Source organism: Sus scrofa, chromosome 10 (assembly GCF_000003025.6).
Source record: "Sus scrofa isolate TJ Tabasco breed Duroc chromosome 10, Sscrofa11.1, whole genome shotgun sequence".
Classification (NCBI taxonomy): Eukaryota; Metazoa; Chordata; class Mammalia; order Artiodactyla; family Suidae; genus Sus; species Sus scrofa.
Window position 1 is genome coordinate 48,938,426 of NC_010452.4, and position 19,287 is coordinate 48,957,712.

The 19,287-nt window shown below is 41.0% G+C and overlaps 1 protein-coding gene across 13 annotated transcripts in view; it reads left to right on the plus strand.

Annotated features, from left to right (window-relative positions):
- The window catches only part of ABI1 (abl interactor 1), a 129,863-nt gene continuing 111,557 nt past the window's right edge, over positions 982-19,287 (plus strand). For 2 of the 13 annotated variants that reach the window (XM_021064891.1, XM_021064892.1), the window contains exon 1: positions 1,031-1,300. In XM_021064891.1, coding sequence (XP_020920550.1) covers positions 1,184-1,300 — 117 coding nt within the window. In that variant the 5' untranslated portion in view covers positions 1,031-1,183. Of the gene's footprint in view, positions 1,301-19,287 lie in introns of all 13 variants that reach the window. The other 11 variants (XM_021064899.1, XM_021064897.1, XM_021064900.1 and 8 more) reach the window with 10 other exon arrangements.

A 19,287-nucleotide genomic window follows, 5' to 3' on the forward strand; every position in this document is an offset into this window, starting at 1 on the left:
TTTTTTAATATATTCCAGATACAGGTCCTCTGTCATAAGTATGTGTCATGGCTTTCTTTTTATTTCTTCTTTTCTTTTTAGGGCCACACTCTCAGCATATGGAAGTTCCTGGGCTAGGGGTTGAATTGAAGCTGCAGCTGCTGGCCTATGCCACTGACACAACAACACCAGATATGAATTGCATTTGTGACCTATGCTGCAATTTGCAACAATGCCAGATCCTTAACCCACTGAGCAAGGCCAGGGATAAAATCCTCATCCTCACAGACATTATTTCAGGTTTTAATCTGCTAGGCACAATGGGAAATCTCAATATTAATATATATATATATATATTTTTTGGTCTTTTTAGGGCTGCACCTGTGGCATATGGAAGTTCCCAGCCTAGGGGTCAAATCAGTGCTATTGCCTCGGGCCTACACCACAGCTTACTGCAATGCCAGATCCTTAACCCACTGAGCGAGTATCCTTTACTCAACTTGCACCCCCAGTCCATTGCTTGGTGTAGAGCTGGCAATAACAAGGGCAAGTTAAATTTTAAGTAAACTGAGGGCGGCAGAAGTTTAGAAAATAAAGCCTGAGTGGAGTTATCTCTAAAAAGACAGAGGAAGTAAAGATCTGGAATATCCTTATTCCAGTCCTTTTTAAACCTTATCAGATTGATATCTCTGATTCACAGGCATTTCCTAGTTAAGTTCTACCAAGTATTACAGCTTTCTCGGGGACCGGGTTTTATTCTCTAGTATCACTCTGCGGCGCCATCTGCCGGACCCGTCAAGAGACTAGAAACTTAAACCACCACCCTCATTCCAAGTTCTTTAAATATGCTCCTCCTCGTTCTTTTTCGGAGGCTCCCTGAACGCATGCGCTTCTGATGGGCAGCCACGTCTGCAAGAGACTACAATTCCCAGAAGGCCATGCCAAAGGAAAAAATTTCCATGGTTGCGGGAAGGGGGCGGGAAAGACAGGAAGGCTCGCGAGAAAAGAGGTTGAGGCGGCTGCGTGAAGTGGGTGGAGGCGGGTGGAGAGAGTGAGGAGGAAGAGGAGGAGGTTCCGTCCCACAATACCAGGCGGGAGGGCGGGCAGGCGGTTTGTATCCGGGCTGTGAGGTGCTCGGCGTCTCCGCAGACCTTGCTGCCTCTGTCTCTTTAACGCGAGAGGAAGCGATGCAGAGGGGTGGAAAATGGCAGAGCTGCAGATGTTACTAGAGGAGGAGATCCCGTCTGGCAAGAGGGCGCTGATAGAGAGTTACCAGAACCTGACCCGGGTGGCGGACTACTGTGAAAACAACTACATACAGGTGAGGAGCGCGGTCGCGCGGGCGGGCGCTGGCCGGCCGGGCCAAGGACCCGCCGGCGGCCGCCTGGGTGACCAGCCCACTGGGAGGGGTGGGGAATTGCCCTAACCTTAGCGGCAGCCCCAACCCCAACCCCAACCCCAGCGCCAACCTCAACCCCAGCCTCAGCCGGGGCGACAGCAAGTGGCCGGGTTTGGGGAGTCGGGCTGCGATACAGGAAGTGGCTGTGGTGGTTGAAACCCATAGAAGCGGAGAGAGAAAATGGGCGAGGGAGCCCGGAGCTCGCGGCCGTCGCAGCCCGGCGCCCCCCTGCCGCCCGCCTCCCCGCGGGCTCAGCCCCCGGAGTCGCGCTTCCCCCCGGCAGCCCTCCACCCGCCGGGCTTTCGCCCCGGAGTCCCCCTAGAGCCCTGCCGCCTCTCTGCCGGCCCAGGGGTCTCGGACCGGTCGAGCAAGGGGAGAGCAAAGGGCCGGGACGAGGCGCGGGGCGGAGCGGCAGGAGAGAGAGGAAAAGCGGGGTGTGTGTGTCGGGGGAGGGTGGGGTGGGGGCGATTATGTCAGTTTAGCCCAGAGGGTGTGTCTTTTATTTATTTATTTTTTAAAAAATTGGTCGTGAGTCACATCACAGAGACCTCCCCGAGGAGAGGAGGAAGCGAGTGGGGAGCGAGGGAGGGAGTAGAAGTTAATCTCCAAATTCCTTTAATTGAAGGTTTGTAAATCTGCCTGCCTGTCCATTTTCAAGTCGGGTTTTTTTCCCTCTCATCATTTTCACTTCCGCCCCACCGTAATATATTCTAGAGATTGTTAGGGCGATCGTTAGCTTGAAACAAATTATTCTTAACTACTTGGAAAAATGGCTTAAATACTCTCTCTTCCTCAAAAGTTCTTGAACTGCTAGCTTCCTAAGTAACTTAAAATAGAATGGTGTAATCGCCGGTTGCTGTTTTTTTTCCTGAGGTTTCTCTCTTTCCATCCTAAGTACTTGTGTAGAATGAATCTCAGTAGATTACTGAACATTTAGTCTTAGAACCATAACGACAAATACGTTATTGTTGAATGTTTTCGAAAATTCTTGGACCTTTATCTATGATAGGTGGTTGCTTGTTTGCTTTTATTTTAATGATTGAAAGTGAATTATGTTGTGGTGGTTTGCTTTGTAGATCTTTAATTGCGGTAAACTAACATTTTTCAATAGAAGCAAGTAAAAGTAGCAGAGTCCTTTTTAATCAGGATAATGGCACCAAAAATTCGCTTGTTAGTGGTAAGGCATGACCAAAACGTGTTTTGAAAGGTTAGAGTTACTGTAATTCCGAACTAAGGTATTTATAGAAATGCATCCCATGTGATTGTCATTTTTAAGAACCAATGGTTTCTGTGTTGGCAAATGCTTTCCTTTTTATTTTTAGAAGGAGATACTGTTTTCAGAATATTTTGAATATTTTTCAATTTCCATATTAGTAACACTGTATCTTCAGTAGCACTACAAGGAATTTATCTCATAAATTTTTTCAAGATTTTACTTTAGGAATTCCACTGATAAACTTGTTGAATGCCTGCTACATCTACTGTTTTCGCTGTTTTTGCAAACTGCTTTTAAAAAAAATTCTAAAATCTACTAGAAATGTGGATATACTTTTCAAACAGAAAAGTTATTTTGTAGTTGATTGATACCAAAAATATACAAGTTTCATTGTGAAAAGCCCTAAAATTGAGGTGATTCTCAGTTTGCTGAAGGTTTTAAAGATTTTGAAAGTCAGAGAGAAAGCACAGGAAGTTAAATTGCCTCCATTAAGGGAAAGTCATTTCTTTGTAGAAATCAGCAGATAGGTACTTCATTAAGGGATGGTTTCTTTTTGTTTTGCATGTTGGGAAATCTGACAAATACATGGTGTGGTAACTGCTATGTGTTGGCAAATGCAAACGTGTTTTAACCTGTCTGTTGAGTATTTCTTTTTCAGGTAGTTGTGTGCTAGAGGTACCCCCACCCCTTTTTTTCCCTCTTGCTACCATCATGTAACTTTGAAGTACTTTTAAACTTCATTATATCCCTAGTTAAATAAATCATGTTATTTCTCATAGTCTTTAAAGCATATTAGTACCATGGTGCCAAAATCCACTGTAAGTGGCCCCCAGTTTCTTTTTGGTGGTCCTAAACTTGATGCTAGTGAGATAGTCCCATGTAAGCTGTGGGGGTGGGAAGAGATGAAGTTCACACACAGCAATGTTGATGTTAGAGGCTGCTGCTGCTTTTTTTTTTTTTTTTTTGCTTCCCCCCACCTCCACTCCTTTGATATGTAGTAGTTGCCCCGCCAGGGATCAAACCCTAGCCACATCAGTGACCCAAACTGCTGCAGTGATAAGGCTGGATCCTTAACCCACTGCAGCACAAGAGAACTCCCAAAGCTAACTTTGGGTTGCTTGAAGCTGGCTACCAGTTGCCTTCCCAAGAGGCTCAGACAGGCTCAGAAGGTAATGAGGACTTTGTGAGAGTTGATGTGTTGGTAGCTGGCTTTATGATGTGCTACGCTACTGTTAAGAGGAAACTCATAATACTAGAAATATCCATTTACATGTCTTTTGAGATCTCTCTGTATCCCTTCTGTGACAGGGTAATAGCCAACACCCTGTGTAAACATACCTTCTCTTGGGAAGAGTATATGGTCACTTGTGTTTTGAGAATTTTTTTACACCCCAAGTTAAGTTTTTGCCAGCGTGGTTTTTATCCTGAGATAAAATCACTTTTCATTTTGTTATTTTCCTGTAGTTTTGAAGTACAGTTCAGTCAGGTATGGTATTTAGCTGGAAGGTTCTTTTGGCTGTAGTACAGTTTAGTCCTTGAGCACTTTATTAGCTCTTTTGGACCTGTTGACTTTAATTATTAAATTGTATTAATAGCAGAACTTCTCAAGAGAGCCCACTGTCTTAAAAAGGGTTTTTTTTTTTTTTTTTGTCTTTTTGCCTTTTCTTGGGCTGCTCCTGTGGTACATGGAGTTTCCCAGGCTAGGGGTCGAATCAGAGCTGTAGCCACCGGCCTACGCCAGAGCCACAGCAATGTGGGATCCAAGCCGCATCTGCAACCTACACCACAGCTCATGGCAACGCCCAATCCTTAACCCACTGAGCAAGGCCAGGGACTGAACCCACAACCCCATGGTTCCTAGTCGGATTTGTTAACCACTGTGCCACGACAGGAACTCCAAGGTTTTTGTTTTTTTAAAAAGGTTTTTGAAATTCTTTGGGAAAATAATTTTCAAAATAGAAAGTGTTGGAGTTCCTGTTATGGCTCAGCAGAAACAAATCTGACCAGTATCCATGGGGACGTGGGTTCGTCCCTGGCCTTGCTCAGTGGGTTGAGGATCTGGCATTGCCCTGAGATGTGGTGTAGTTTGCAGACGTGGCCCGGATCTGGCATTGCTGTGTCTGGTGTAGGCCGGCAGCTACAGCTCCCATTCGACCCCCAGCCTGGGAACCTCCATATGCCACTGGTGTGGCCCTAAAAAGGCAAAAAAACCCCAACCCCCCCAAAAAACCCCCCATATTTATGACATAAAGAAAAACCTTTGGCTTTTTCTGTCTTTAGTTTGAATTTTTTTGTGTGAATTATATCAAGGACACTCTTCAGTTAGAACTCACACATTTGGTCAGTTCTCTTTGCTTTACTGTAGGGACCATACCACATTTGTAATAGGAAAGGAAAATAGGAAGGAGATCTAAGTGAAAAGGAGTAGAAACTGCTTAAGAAAGGTTTCTAAACACACAGATTTCTAGGTTGGATAAGGACAGAAAAGTGTTTACAGCCTAACTTTTTAATATAATTTTTCTGCCTGGAATTCCTGTAGCAGGAGCTTTGCTGGGTTAACAAGTATATCCTATAGTCTGAGAGGATGAAGGCATTATCATCAGTGAGCTATGTAGTTTAGCTTGACTTCTACCTGTGACATTAGTTTATGCTCATTTGCTCATTATACCCAGGTGATTGTGGAAGGCAGGTAATTTTTAAGCAGGGGAACTTTGGAGTAGGTAAAAGCTGGCATTTTTGGTACCGTACAACTTATTTATTGCAGTTTATAAACCATGTCACTTAGTTATTATGATAATTCCATGCCTTTTTCTTTTCTTTTAAACAGATGAGCAATTGGAGGTTCAGAGATGTTAAGTACCTGGCCTAAAGTCCCATATCTTGTATGAAGTAGTGCCTGGAATCAAACCCAGATTTTCTGATTCTGTATCCTAAGTGCCTTTTAATGAATACTGAATGGGGTGCTTATTGCAATGTAGAGGATAAAAAGAATATATGAAAAGGGTAATGGAAAAGGGAAGAGTAATGTAATTGCTTTTATTTATTGAGTACCTCTCTGTCACAGTTTGTGCTGGTTGATTTGTACTATCTTTAATCCTTATAAAAGCTCTCTGTGAAAGGCAGTATTCTCTTACAGATGAGGAAATTGGGCCTTGGAAAAAGTTAAATGAATTTTGTTTTATCATACTTTTAGGACCTCGCAGTCATGATTTCTCCTGACAAGACTCCATAAGCTATGCTCTTTCCGTATCACACTGCCTCGAGACGCAGATGAGCCTAGAATTCAGGCTAGTTCAGAAGTGTCATTGGAATTACTGTCGTGGCTCAGTGGTTAATGAACCTGACTAATATTCATAAGGACTGGGTTTGATTCCTGGCCTCACTCAGTGGGTTAAGGACCTGGCGTTGCCTTGAGCTGTGGTGTAGGTCGCAGCCAAGGCTCGGATCCCGAGTTGCTGTGGCTTGTGAAGGCCGGTGGCTACAGCTCCTATTAGACCCCTAGCCTGGGAACCTCCATATGCCTCAGGTGAGGCCCTAGAAAAGACCAAAAAAAAAAAGAGTAGATCTTAAAAGTTCTCACCACAATAAAGAAAAAGAAAAAAAATTTGTAAATATGTGTGGTATTGGATGTCGACTTCTTGTGATGATCATTTTGCAGTATCTATGAATACTGAATCATATTGTCACCTAAAACCAATGTAGTGTAATGTGTCAATTATATCTCAATAAGCAAAACACAGTAAAATTGGGTTTTAGATAATTTTATGAAAGATCCTCAGTTAGTTGTTAGATTGGGCTTTATACCACATCATAACTTTTTTTTTTGGCTGTACTCTCGTGACACGTGGAACATGTGGAAGTTGCCAGGTAGGGATCACCCAGCTTTAACAATAATAAAAAAAAAAAAGAAAAGTTTGTGGCGCAGCAGAAACGAATCTGACTAGGAACTGTGATGAACCTGACTAATATCCATGAGGATGTGAGTTTGATCCCTGGCCTAGCTCAGTGGGTTAAGGATCCATTGTTGCCGTGGCTATGGTGTAGGACAGCAGCTACAGCTCTGATTCCACCCTTAGCCTGGAAACCTCCTTTTGCTGCCCTAAAAAAGACCAAAAAAAAAAAAAAAAAAAACAAAAAAAAACCCCAACACCCCAAAACAAAGGAAAACAAAACAATAATCAATAGCCAGTCTCCTTTCATATATATTCCTCTCCTGTCCCTCTACCATTATTGTAAAGTCCATTTTTGACCCATCATTTCGTCCATAAATATTTTAGTATATATCTCAAAAGAGAAAAGGTTTTTTTTTCAAACCCATTGCACAACTTCTATATATGAGGGAAAAAGTTAATGACTATTACTGTAATTTATTTATGACAAAAAGGAATAGAGAGCTTTAAAATAGTTAATATAGTTTAAATTTACAGCTAATTTTTTTTAGTGATTTTGCAGTAGGTTAATTAGAATAGAGCTTATATTTGTTTCATAATGGAATTTTAAAATTGAGCTATAATTCACATAATATGAAACCAACCATGTTAGAATGTACATTTCAGTAGTATTTAGCACATTCACAGTATTGTGCAACCACCACCTCCATGTAGTCTAAAGTATTTTCATCATTCCTCAAAGAAGCCCACACTTGTTCAGCAGTTTGTCTCCATCCCAACCCCCTAGCACCTGGCATCCACCAGTTTGCTTTCTGTCTTATGAATTTATCTATTCAAGATATTTCATTTGAATGGACCTAATACAACATGTGGCCTTTTGTGTCTCTTTCACAAGAGACATAATGTCTTCAAAATTCATTCATTTTGTAGCATGTATTAGTATCTCGTTTCTTTTTATGGCTGAGTAATATTCTCCTGTGTGTGTGTTATACCACTTTGTTTATTCATTCATCTATTGATGAACATTTGGTTTGTTTTTACCTTTTGGCTATGTTAATAGTACTGCTATGAATTTTCATGTATAATATTTGAGGGCCTGTTTTCAGTTATTTTGCATACATTCATCTGGAAGTGGTTCATAATGGTATTTTGTTGTGAAATATATAATTACCTAAATTTGCATGTAGAATAATTTTGAATTTTTACCATTGTATTGCAGTGTTAAGAGGGAATTCCAGGCATGAACATATACTCAGAATTTCAGTGTGAATTGACAGAAATTAAGGCTTAGAGCCTAATTTTCTACTTTAAGCTTAATTTCCTCCCTAATTACCAAAGTAATATCAAAAATGGTAATTGCACAAATTTTAAACTTTTTTAGCAATATACATAGCTTAGACAGTACAAATCTCTTGTAATATTATTCACATTTAAAGAATATATCTGAACTTTATACTGTAACAATTGGTAAACTTGTTGGTGCTGAGACAGGAAAGTATTACAGTATACCTATATATATTTATCTTTTTAGGGCTGCACCTGTGGCATATGGAAGTTCCCAGGCTAGGGGTTGAATCACAGCTACTGCTGCCGGCCTACACCACGGCCATAGCAATGCTGGATCCTTAACCCCCTGAGCTAGACCAGGGATTGAACCTGCATCCTTATGGACACTTGGCAGATTTGTTTCCTCTGAACCACTACAGGAACTCCACAGTTAGTATATTTTATTTTATTTTATTTTTTGCTTTATAGGGCCGCACTCGTGGCATATGGAGGTCCCCAGGCTAGGGGTCCAATCGGAGCTGTAGCCACCGGCCTTCGCCAGAGCCACAGCAACTCAGGATCTGAGCTGCGTCTGCAACCTATACCACAGCCCACGGCAGTGCTGGATCCTTAACCCACTGAGCAAGGGCAGGGATCGAACCCGAAACCTCATGGTTCCTAGTCGGATTCGTTAACCACTGCGCCACGACGGGAACTCCAACACAGTATATTTTAAAATTAAAAAAAATTCTGGAGTTCCCTGGTGGCCTGGTTTAGGATTTGGCATTGTTACTGCTTTAGCTTAGGTTTCATCCCTGGCCTAGGACCTTGCATGCCGTGGGCATCGCCAAAAAACATTCCAACACTTCTATGAGGTTATCTAATTATTAAATCAGATATGAATTATATTCTTTTAAAAATTTTTATTATATTCATAGTTATATAATCATCACAACCTGTGAATTACATTCGTATTCAGGGCTTAAATGAAGTATAGTACACAAGATATGCAGTTGGATATTCTCAATTACTTTTGATTGGAGTAAAATTTTATTATTTATCTTCTTGAAAGTTAAAGTGAACAAAAATACTATGTTATATTATTGAAAACCTTTAATTTACCTTTAAGTTAATTGTTTCCCAACTTTATATTTAACTCAGTAATTTCCATATACTGTGATAAAATTGGGTTTGGTAAATTTTATTTTCTGTTTTCTTGAAAAACAAGTGAGGTCCTTTGTATGAACCCTTTTTATTTGGTCCATGGGGAATTAATGCTCTCTACTTAAACACCAAAAATGTGTGTAACACATTATATGGAAAAAAGGTACTCATTAGTTCAAATATTGGCAACCTAAGACGTATAGTGACAAACACTTAATTTAAAAAGGCAATGTAGGTAGTTGTTTGGTGGCTTAGCAAGTTGGGAATCTGGCATTATCACTGCTCTGGCTTGGGTTGTTGCTATAGCGCTGGTTCAATCCCTAGCCCAGGAACTTCCGCCTGTATGGCCAAAAAAATCCAAAAAACAAAAAAACAAATAAGGCCGTGTAGTGGAAAGGGTTGATCAGTGGCATTCAAAAATCATGGTTGGGGAGTTTTCACTGTGGGTCAGCAGTAACTAATCCAACTAGTGTCCATGAGGACTCGGGTTTGATCCCTGGCCCTGCTTTGTGGGTTAAGGACCTGGCGTTCTGGTGAGCTGTGGTGTAGGTTGAAGACATGTCTTGGATCTGGCATTGCTGTGCCGTAGAGTAGCAGCTGCAGCTCTGATTCGACCCCCAGCTTGGAAACTTCCGTATGCTGCAGGTGCAGCCTTAAAAAGAAAAAAGTCATGGTTACCACTCAAAAGTGAGCCTTCAGTATAGCTGAGTGATGCTGCTGTGTTATCCATATCAGTTTATACCATAAACCATTAACATTTTCTCCTCCACTGCCTTTTTTTTTTTTTTTGGGTCATTTTTAAGGCCGCACCCTCATCCTATGGAAGTTCCCAGGCTAGTGGTCTAAATTGGAGTTGCAGCTGTCGACCTACACCACAGCCACAGCAAAGTGGGATCCAAGCCACGTTTGTGACCTACGCCACAGCTCATGGCAATGCCGGTCCTTAACCCATTGAGTGAGGCCAGGGATCGAACCCTTGACCTGATTGGATACTAGTTGGGTTTGTTAACCACTGATCCACGACGGGAACTCCTCTTTTCCTTAAAATCTCTTTGCTTTCTCACGTTTTATTTCATGGAGAAAACAGACCTCATTATATAAGAAATACACTTTCTTACCACTGCATTACCAAGCCCCCTGGCATCCTCATCCATTGTATTCTACTTTTCTGTTTTTTCTACAGCCGCACCCGCGGCTTATGGAGGTTCCCAGGCTAGCAGTCTAATCAGAGCTGTAGCCACCACACCAGAGCCACAGCAACTTGGGATCCAAGCCACGTCTGTGATCTACACCACAGCTCACTGGCAATGCCGGATTCTTTTTTTTTTTTGTCTTTTTGCTTTTTTTTCTAGGGCTGCTCCCACGGCATGTGGAGTTTCCCAGGCTAGGGGTCTAATTGGAGCTGTAGCCACCGGCCTATGCCAGAGCCACAGCAACGCGGGATCCGAGCCACGTCTGCAACCTACACCACAGCTCACGGCAACGCCGGATCGTTAACCCACTGAGAAAGGGCAGGGAACGAACCCGCAACCTCATGGTTCCTAGTCAGGTTTGTTAACCACTGCACCATGATGGAAACTCCCTCAGGTCAGTTCTTATCTTTGCTCTGGATCCCATCCTCTCTTGCCTTTTCAGAAACCTTACACTTCTTATATCTTTATTCCTTCTCTCTTCACTGACTTTGTCCAGTCAGAATCGAAACATTTCAAACCTCTTGATCACTGTTTAGTTCTCACCTTGCTTGTTTTCGCAGCATCACTTCACACAATTGACCATTCCCTCTTTTGTTTGAAAACTAATTCTTTGGCTTCTGTCATGACATTCTTTCCTACTTTTCCTATTACTCTCTGGCCCCTTGGTCTCCTTTACTTTTAACTATTATAGTGCCTTTGTAAGAGCTCCTTTCTACACATATCACCTCAGGCTGTTTCAGTTATTACTATCTGAATGATTTTTTCCACTGAAGTTAAGATCCATATATCTGCTTATTTAAATCACAGGTACCTCAGAGTTAAGATGCTACAAACCGAACTAATCACCTTTCTGCAATGTCTTCTCCTTACTTTCCACTCACTTATTCACTTGAAATCTGGGCATCGTTTTTGGCTCCTTCATTGTTTTTCCCTGGCACCTTCCTCCCCAGCCACTACTACTAATTCGTCTATAACAGGTCCTGTTGACTCTTCTTCAGTGTCTCTAAATTTGTCCATTCCATTTCCACTTTATACCTTGTATAAAGCTTAGAAAACTGCTCTGTCTTCTGTATATCACTACCTCTTTCCCTCTGATCACATCCTCATTATCCACACTGTAGCTTGAGTGGCACTTGCAAAGTAGAAATCTGATCACGTCCCTCCCCTACTTCAAAGTTCTTCAGTGATTCCTCATAAATATGCAATCTCACAGTGAGGCCTATTAGTTCATATATAGTGCAGCTCCTGTCTTTCTAGTCTTGCTGCATTCATCCCTTTGCTCTCACCTTACCAGTCGTATTGGCATTTCAGTTTTTGAAATTTCTTTTTTTTTTTTTTTTTTTTGTCTTTTTGTTGTTGTTGTTGTTGTTGCTATTTCTTGGGCCGCTCCGTGGCATATGGAGGTTCCCAGGCTAGGGGTTGAATCGGAGCTGTAGCCACCGGCCTACGCCGGAGCCACAGCAACGCGGGATCCGAGCCGCGTCTGCAACCTACACCACAGCTCACGGCAACGCTGGATCGTTAACCCACTGAGCAAGGGCAGGGACCGAACCCGCAACCTCATGGTTCCTAGTCGGATTCGTTAACCACTGCGCCACGACGGGAACTCCTGAAATTTCATTCTTTTCTGCCTTTGCAGATGTTCTCTAGCCACAAAACTTGTTCATCTTGGTCTGAATATTACTCATTGGTCAGATCTTGTAGTTCAAATGAAAAATGACTATATTCATTCATTCACTGTTTATTTGATCATAATCCTTTGAGTACCTACTAGGTGTCAGGTACTATTCTAGGTACCACAGATGTAGTAGTAAGTGAGACAAAGTTCCTGCCCTTAGGAAATTTTCATTATAGAGAAGAGGGGACAAATAATACCCCCCCCAAAAAAAAAGACTATTTCACGTAGGGAGAAGTGCTGTTTAGAAAATTAAATAGGGTAGTGGGATACAAAAAATTGGGATTGGGAAGGGGGACTTCTTTAGCTAGGGAAGTTAGGAAGTGATTCTCTGTGGAGGTGACATTTGAACCGAGACCGAGAGGGTAGATAAGGCATTTTCCCTGTGAAGATCTAAGGAAAAGACAAATGCAGAGGCTCTGAGGTGGGAGAGGTCTTTCTAAGAGTCATGTAGTTATAGGGTAGTTGGTGAAAAGGCGATTGGTTGGAGAGAGGTCAGAGAGATTGTCAGGGGCCAGATTATGTATGGCCTTGTTGGCCTTGAAAAGTGGTAGATTTTTAATTCTAAGTGTGATGGGGTTATCATTAGAGTACTTGATTTACTTTTTAAAGAGAATCATTCAGGTCACCGAGTGGAAAGCATTTTGAAGGGAAGGCAAGAGCAGAATTGCCAGCAGGGAGAGTATTGTAGCAATCCAGGCAGGAAATGAAAAGTGCTTGTCCTTTAAGTGGTGGAGTGAGGAATTGAGGGGAGAGGTTGGATATTTTTAAGGCAGAGCCGAACAGGACCTACTGGTGGGTTGGATGTGGTATGCGGGATTAAGAGGAATCTAAAGATGACTCTAGTTTAAATTGTTTTCCTATGCCAGTGTCTGGTAGCACATGGGTGGGAGGATATCAAGAGGACTGTTGTGGTTGTGTGTTAAGTCCATGTTAGGTTAGACAATGAAATAGGCCAGACAGTCAGTTCTGGAGTTTAGGGAAGGGTCAGAGTTAGAGATCAACATTTAGGAGTCATCACAGAATAGATTAGAACTGTTTCATAGAAATATAATGTGAGCCACATATCTAATTTAAAATTTTTCTAAAAGCTACATTAAAAAAGTACAAAGAAATAAGTTGAATTTAATTTTAATAACATTCATTATTTAACACAGACCATCCAAAGTGTAGTTGTTTCATAAGTAATCAACATAGTTTGTTAGTGAGATATTTTACTTTACGTTTTTTGTTTTTGTTTTTGTTTTTGTTTTTTGGCCGCCCTGCGGCATATGGAGTTCCTGGGCCAGGGATTACATGTTGCAGGTGCGGCCCTAAATGGCAAAAAGAAAAAAAAAATGGGATTTTTAAAGTCTAAAGCTTTGGAAATGATGTTGTTACTGGTGATGACCATGGAAGGTTTTGATGGTGATGATGGAAAAAAAGGAAGAAAATATTGTTTAGTTCAGGAGGTCAAGTGACTGACAGGCAAGGGTCTGAGTGAATGTTGACATTACTAATAATAATGATGGGAATAGTGATGAATTAGTGAGCTCGATGTAGAGTCCTTAGTAAAGTAGGGGAGTGATGAAGATGTTGGCAGATGACAGTAATAAAGTTACTTCCTTAGAGACTTCTTCCCTGTCAATTTATCCCTTGTTAAATGCTCCCATAGAATCCTCTGTGGCACTTATTACATCTATTTGACACTTGATGCTGGTCTCCAGGAGAGCAGGACCATGTTTGTCTCTTGTTTTTTCATGTATCTCCAGTGCTTACTCAATGCCTGGCACATAAACTCTCAAGACTTGACATGAACTGTACATGGAGCCTGGGAGCTTAGTTCTTTTTCTTTTGGCTGTACCTGCGGCACATGAAAGTTCCTGAGCCAGGGATGGAATCTGAGCTGCAGCTGTGACCTACACCACAGCTGTGGCAATGCTGGATCCTTAACCCACTGCACTGGGCCAGGGATTGAACCTGAGCCTTGGTGGCAACCTGAGCCACTGCAGAGACAATGCCAGATCCTTAACCTGCTGTGCCACATTGGGAACTCCTAGAAGCTTAGTTCTGGTACTCATTCTGTCACAAATTAGTTGTATTTTAACCAGCCTTTAACTCTTCTATAAAAGGACAAGTTTGAACTAGATTATGTACAAAGTTTCAGTTCTGATGGTTTTTAGTAGGATTTGTTTCTGACTTTTAGCCCTGTAATTCTCATGTTTTTCATTAGTTTGTTTCTGAGTTATTTCTTCAGTTTTCTCTAAAAAGAACTCCGATTCACTTACCTTTATTCCTTCTATTTTGTTGTTAGCAAATGTTATGTATAAATATGTACTTTGTCATAATTATGGTATCAAGACACTGAATTAAATAGGTTGTTCAGGATATTGTTGTGAATGATGATTCCTCTTAAACATGTCTAAACTTTTTATTTTTTTTTATTTTTTATTTTATTTTATTTTTTTTTTGTCTTTTGTCTTTATGTTGTTGTTGTCGTTGTTGTTGCTATTTCTTGGGCCGCTCCCGCGGCATATGGAGGTTCCCAGGCTAGGGTTGAATCGGAGCTGTAGCCACCGGCCTACGCCAGAGCCACAGCAACACGGGATCCGAGCCGCGTCTGCAACCTACACCACAGCTCACGGCAACGCCGGATCGTTAACCCACTGAGCAAGGGCAGGGACCGAACCCGCAACCTCATGGTTCCTAGTCGGATTCGTTAACCACTGCGCCACGATGGGAACTCCTAAACTTTTTATTAAAATCAAACTTTGTCTTAAGAGAGAAAATATAGGTGAGATTGTGTTAAATTAGAACTTTTTGGTTTTTACCCTTTTACAGTATAGATCAACAGTACTAAAACTTACGATTTCATGACTCCTTTATACTCTTAAAAGAGTATTGAGGATTCCAGAGAACTTTTTATTGGTTACCCTGCAGCATATGGAGTTCCCAGGCCAGGAATCATATATGAGGTACAGATGTGACCTAAGCCACAGCTGTGGCAACACTGGCTTCTTAACCCACTGTGCTGGGCCAGGGATTGAACCTGTGTCCCAGTGCTTCCAAGAAGCCGCTGATTCCTTTGCGCCACAGTGGGAACTCTGGGAACTTCTTTTTAGGGGGGCTCTATCTATCAGCATTTACTGAATCAAAAATTAAAATGGAGTCTTTAAAACATTTATTAACTCATTAAAAATGTAATGGGTTTTTAACATAAATAATTTTTTGGGAAAAATATCCATAATTTTCTAAAACAAAGAAGTTTTAATGAGTTCCCATCGTGGCTCAGTGGTAACAAATCCACCTAGTAAACATGAGGATGTGGGTTCCATCCCTGACCTTGCTCAGTGGGTTAAGGATCTGATGTTGCTGTAAGCTGTGGTGCAGATAACAGCCACAGCTTTGATATGATGTTGCTGAGGCTGTGGTGTAGGCCAGCAGCTACAGCTCCGATTTGACCTCTCTAGCCTGGGAACTTCCATATACCATGGGTGCAGCCCTAAAAAAGCTAAATAAATAAATAAATAAATAAAATAAAAACTTTAAAAATGTTTTGCATTTTTTAAAATTATAGTTGATTTACATGTATTGTTAATTTTTGTACAGAAAGGTGACCCAGTCGTACATATATATACATTCTTTTTCTCATATTATCTTCCATCATGTTTTTCCCAGGAGACTGGATATAGTTCTCTGTGCTGTACAGCAGGACCTCATTGTTTATCCATTCTGAATGTAATAGTTTTCATCTACCTAACACCAAACTCCCAGTCCTTCCTCCTTCCTCCTCCCTCTTGGCAACCACAAAGCTGTTCTCCATGTCTGAGTCTGGTTTCTGTTCTGTAGATAGGTTCATTTGTGCTATATTTTAGATTCCACATATAAGTGATAACATATGGTATTTGTCTTTTTTTTTTTTTTGTCTTTTCTAGGGCCACACCCATGGCATATGGAGGTTCCCAGGCTGGGGGTCTAATCAGAGCTGTAGCTGCAGGCCTGCACCAGAGCCACAGCAACGTGGGATCCGAGCTGTGTCTGCGACCTACACCACAGCTCACGGCAGTGCCGGATCCTTAACCCACTGATCGAGGTCAGGGATCAAACCCGAAACCTCATGGTTCCTAGTCAGATTCGTTAACCACTGAGCCATGACGGGAACCCCTTGTCTTCCTCTTTCTTTCTTTCTTTTTTTTTTTTTTGGTCTTTTTGCCTTTTCTGGGGCCGCTTCCACGGCATATGGAGGTTCCCAGGCTAGGGGTCATGGCTGCAACCTCATGGTTCCTAGTTAGATTTGTTTCCTCTGCGCCTCAATGGAAACTCCTATACCACATCTTCTTAATCCGTTTTTCTCTTGAAGGACATTTAGGTTGTTTCCATGTCTTGGCTATTGTGAGTAGTGCTCCTATGAACATAGGGGTGCCTGTATCTTTTTGAACTGTAGTTTTGTTTAGATAGATACCCAGGAGTGGGATTGCTGGATCATATGGTAGTTCTATATTTAGTTTTCTGGAGAATCTCCATACTCTTTTCCATAGTGGATGTAGCACTTTACATTCCCAACCCAAAACCAAAAAAGTTAATGAAAAGAGTGGCATTGTTTTATATTACTACACATCTCTTTAGTGATTGGCTGGAAGACAGCTAAATTCTCATATCTACTTCTACATTCAACCTGTTGTGATATTTTATTTTGGTTGAACTGTATGAGAAAATCTGGCTTCAGTTAAATAGTTGGAAAGGGAGGAATATTTGTAATAACCTATATGTAGAATTACAGATAATTTTCTTTGATACTCTATCAAAACTCGGCACATATTAATTCTTAAAGGTTGGTTGAAATATGGACTCTCAAACCCTATCAGTGAACATTTTATACCTCCAATATATTAAAAATCATTGTATGGGTCATTTGGAAAGTATTTGTTCACTAATTACACAGATTTTCTGAATGTTGACACATTTCATTGTGTGATATAAAAAAATTTCATTCGGAGTTCCCATCTTGGCACAGTGGAAATGAATCCGACTAGGAACCATGAGGTTGCAGGTTTGATCCCTGGCCTTGCTCAGTGGGTTAAGGATCCGGTGTTGCTGTGAGCTGTGGTGTAGGTTGCAGACGCAGCTCAGATCTGGTGTTGCTGTGGCTGTGGTATAGGCTGGCAGCTATAGCTCTGATTAGACCCCTAGCCTGGGAACCTCCATATGCTGTGGGTACGGCCCTAAAAAGCAAAAAAAAAAAAAAAAAGAATCGCATTCATTAACATCACTACAGATCTTATTAGATGAATCTTTAAATATTGAAAAGCTTCCATGCGCAACGCTGATGGATGAAAGCTTTCCAAAATTCTAATTTTTACTTGAAAGCTTGACTTCTACTATTAGCAACAAAACATTTCCTTGAAGTAATATGTTCGCTTCTGTCATTTTTAGAAAGATGTCTGCCAAATATCCAACCTGATTAACCATAGTTTGTCATTTGTTTTTTGAAGTAACAAGTGATTTTTGAAGTTCCATGGAAAAATGGCTTATTTAGCTTGCAAATAAATTAAGTGCTTTTTCTTATTATATTTAGAGTGCAGAGTTTATATATATTTTTCATTTTGTCACACAGAATGTTAAAAGGCATCTAAGGGTGAAAAAGACCCAAAAGAGAAGGAAAACAGCATTAGTATTATTAAGAAAATAGTTTTGACCTTGTGAAAACCTGTTGAAATGGTGTTAGGGATCTTTAGTAGTCCGCAGACCACACTTTGAGAAGCTTTGGTACAGATGATTGGTGTAGTAGACTTAATGCCTTCGTCTTGTGGTAATGATGGGAGTCAGAATTTTAAATATCACTGTGTAGCATTATGTGTAGTGGGCATCTCTCACTAAAAATTTACATGATACCTCATAAAAAATTTGAATATTTCTTTGTGTAGGAATTCTCTTAGTACAGCATATACTATGCTAATTATTTTGGATAGTTTCTTATATTCTAGGTCTTACTGTTGCTCATTATATTTCACCATTCAGCACTAATTTTGAAATAGTTTGAGTTTCATATATCTGTTTCTCCAAATTTCAGCCATGCCAAAAGTTTAGTAATTTGTTTGGATAAATTTATTTGATTAATAGGAAGTTGTTCAGATAATAAGATTTTTATGAAGCAATATGGAACACTAATTTAAAAATGTTTGTAGTAATCATAGTAATCATTTAATTTCTTTCTAATTTGAGTACGTTCCAAATTAGATTTGAAGAAATCTGTTGTTGATAATATATCTATGATATGTATCTTCCTTTTCTAAACTAATATATAGTTATATCTTAAAAAAAAACACCCAACTAAAGTGGGAGAAAAAGAAAAGAAAGTGGAGGATATGTTTTTTGTTTTAGCTGTTTCTCTGGCATTTTCCCTCTTCTGTTATATATTTTTATGCTTTTCATGAAGAAAGCTTGGATTAATCTGTTTCTCTTTCAAACCATTTCTCTTCCAAAAAATTGAGAAACCTTTTTTATTTTTCAGCTCCATGTTTCATTAAAATTAATATTCAGGGAGTTCCAGTTGTGGCGCAGTGGTTAACGAATCCGACTAGGAACCATGAGGTTGCGGGTTCGGTCCCTGCCCTTGCTCAGTGGGTTAACGATCTGGCGTTGCCGTGAGCTGTGGTGTAGGTTGCAGACACGGCTCGGATCCCGCGTTGCTGTGGCTCTGGCGTAGGCTGGTGGCTACAGCTCCGATTCAACCCCTAGCCTGGGAACCTCCATATGCCGCGGGAGCGGCCCAAGAAATAGCAACAACAGCAACAACAACAAAATAAATTAATATTCAATTAATAATATTCAGACTTTACTTTGAATATTGGGGATACAAACTGGTGATAGTCTCATTCTTTTTTTTTTTTTTTTTTTTTTGGTCTTTTTGCCCTTTTCTAGGGCCGCTTCCCGTGCTGTATGGAGGTTCCCAGGCTAGGGGTCTAATCAGAGCTGTAGCCACTGGCCTACACCACAGCCACAGCAACGTGGGATCTGAGCCACGTCTGCAACCTACACCACAGCTTACGGCAATGCCGGATCCTAAACCCACTGAGCAAGGCCGGGGATCGAACCCACGACCTCATGGTTTCTAGTCAGATTCGTCAACCACTGTGCCACGACAGGAACTCCGATAGTCCCATTCTTTCAGAATGATCGGAGAATGCCATAAAGATCCTAAAGAAAACTGGCAGATTTTTATGCGTTCCTAGGTTGAAACCATAGCAATGTCCAGTAAAATGAGATACAAGTAATTAAATGTAACATATTCACCGTATGACAGAATATATTAGTTTGTCACCTGTTCAGTTATTCAGCAACTTTTGACTGCCTGTTATGTGCCTAAGTGATTTTGCGAATCAGATATAATCTTTGTCCTGAAGATATAATCTCTGTCTCCCTTACTAATCAAATAAATCTCAAACTATAATAAGTTTTATCTAGGGAAGTACATGTTGACATGAGAGTGTATGTCAGGTGCTCCCACCTAGCCTGGCATGTCAAAG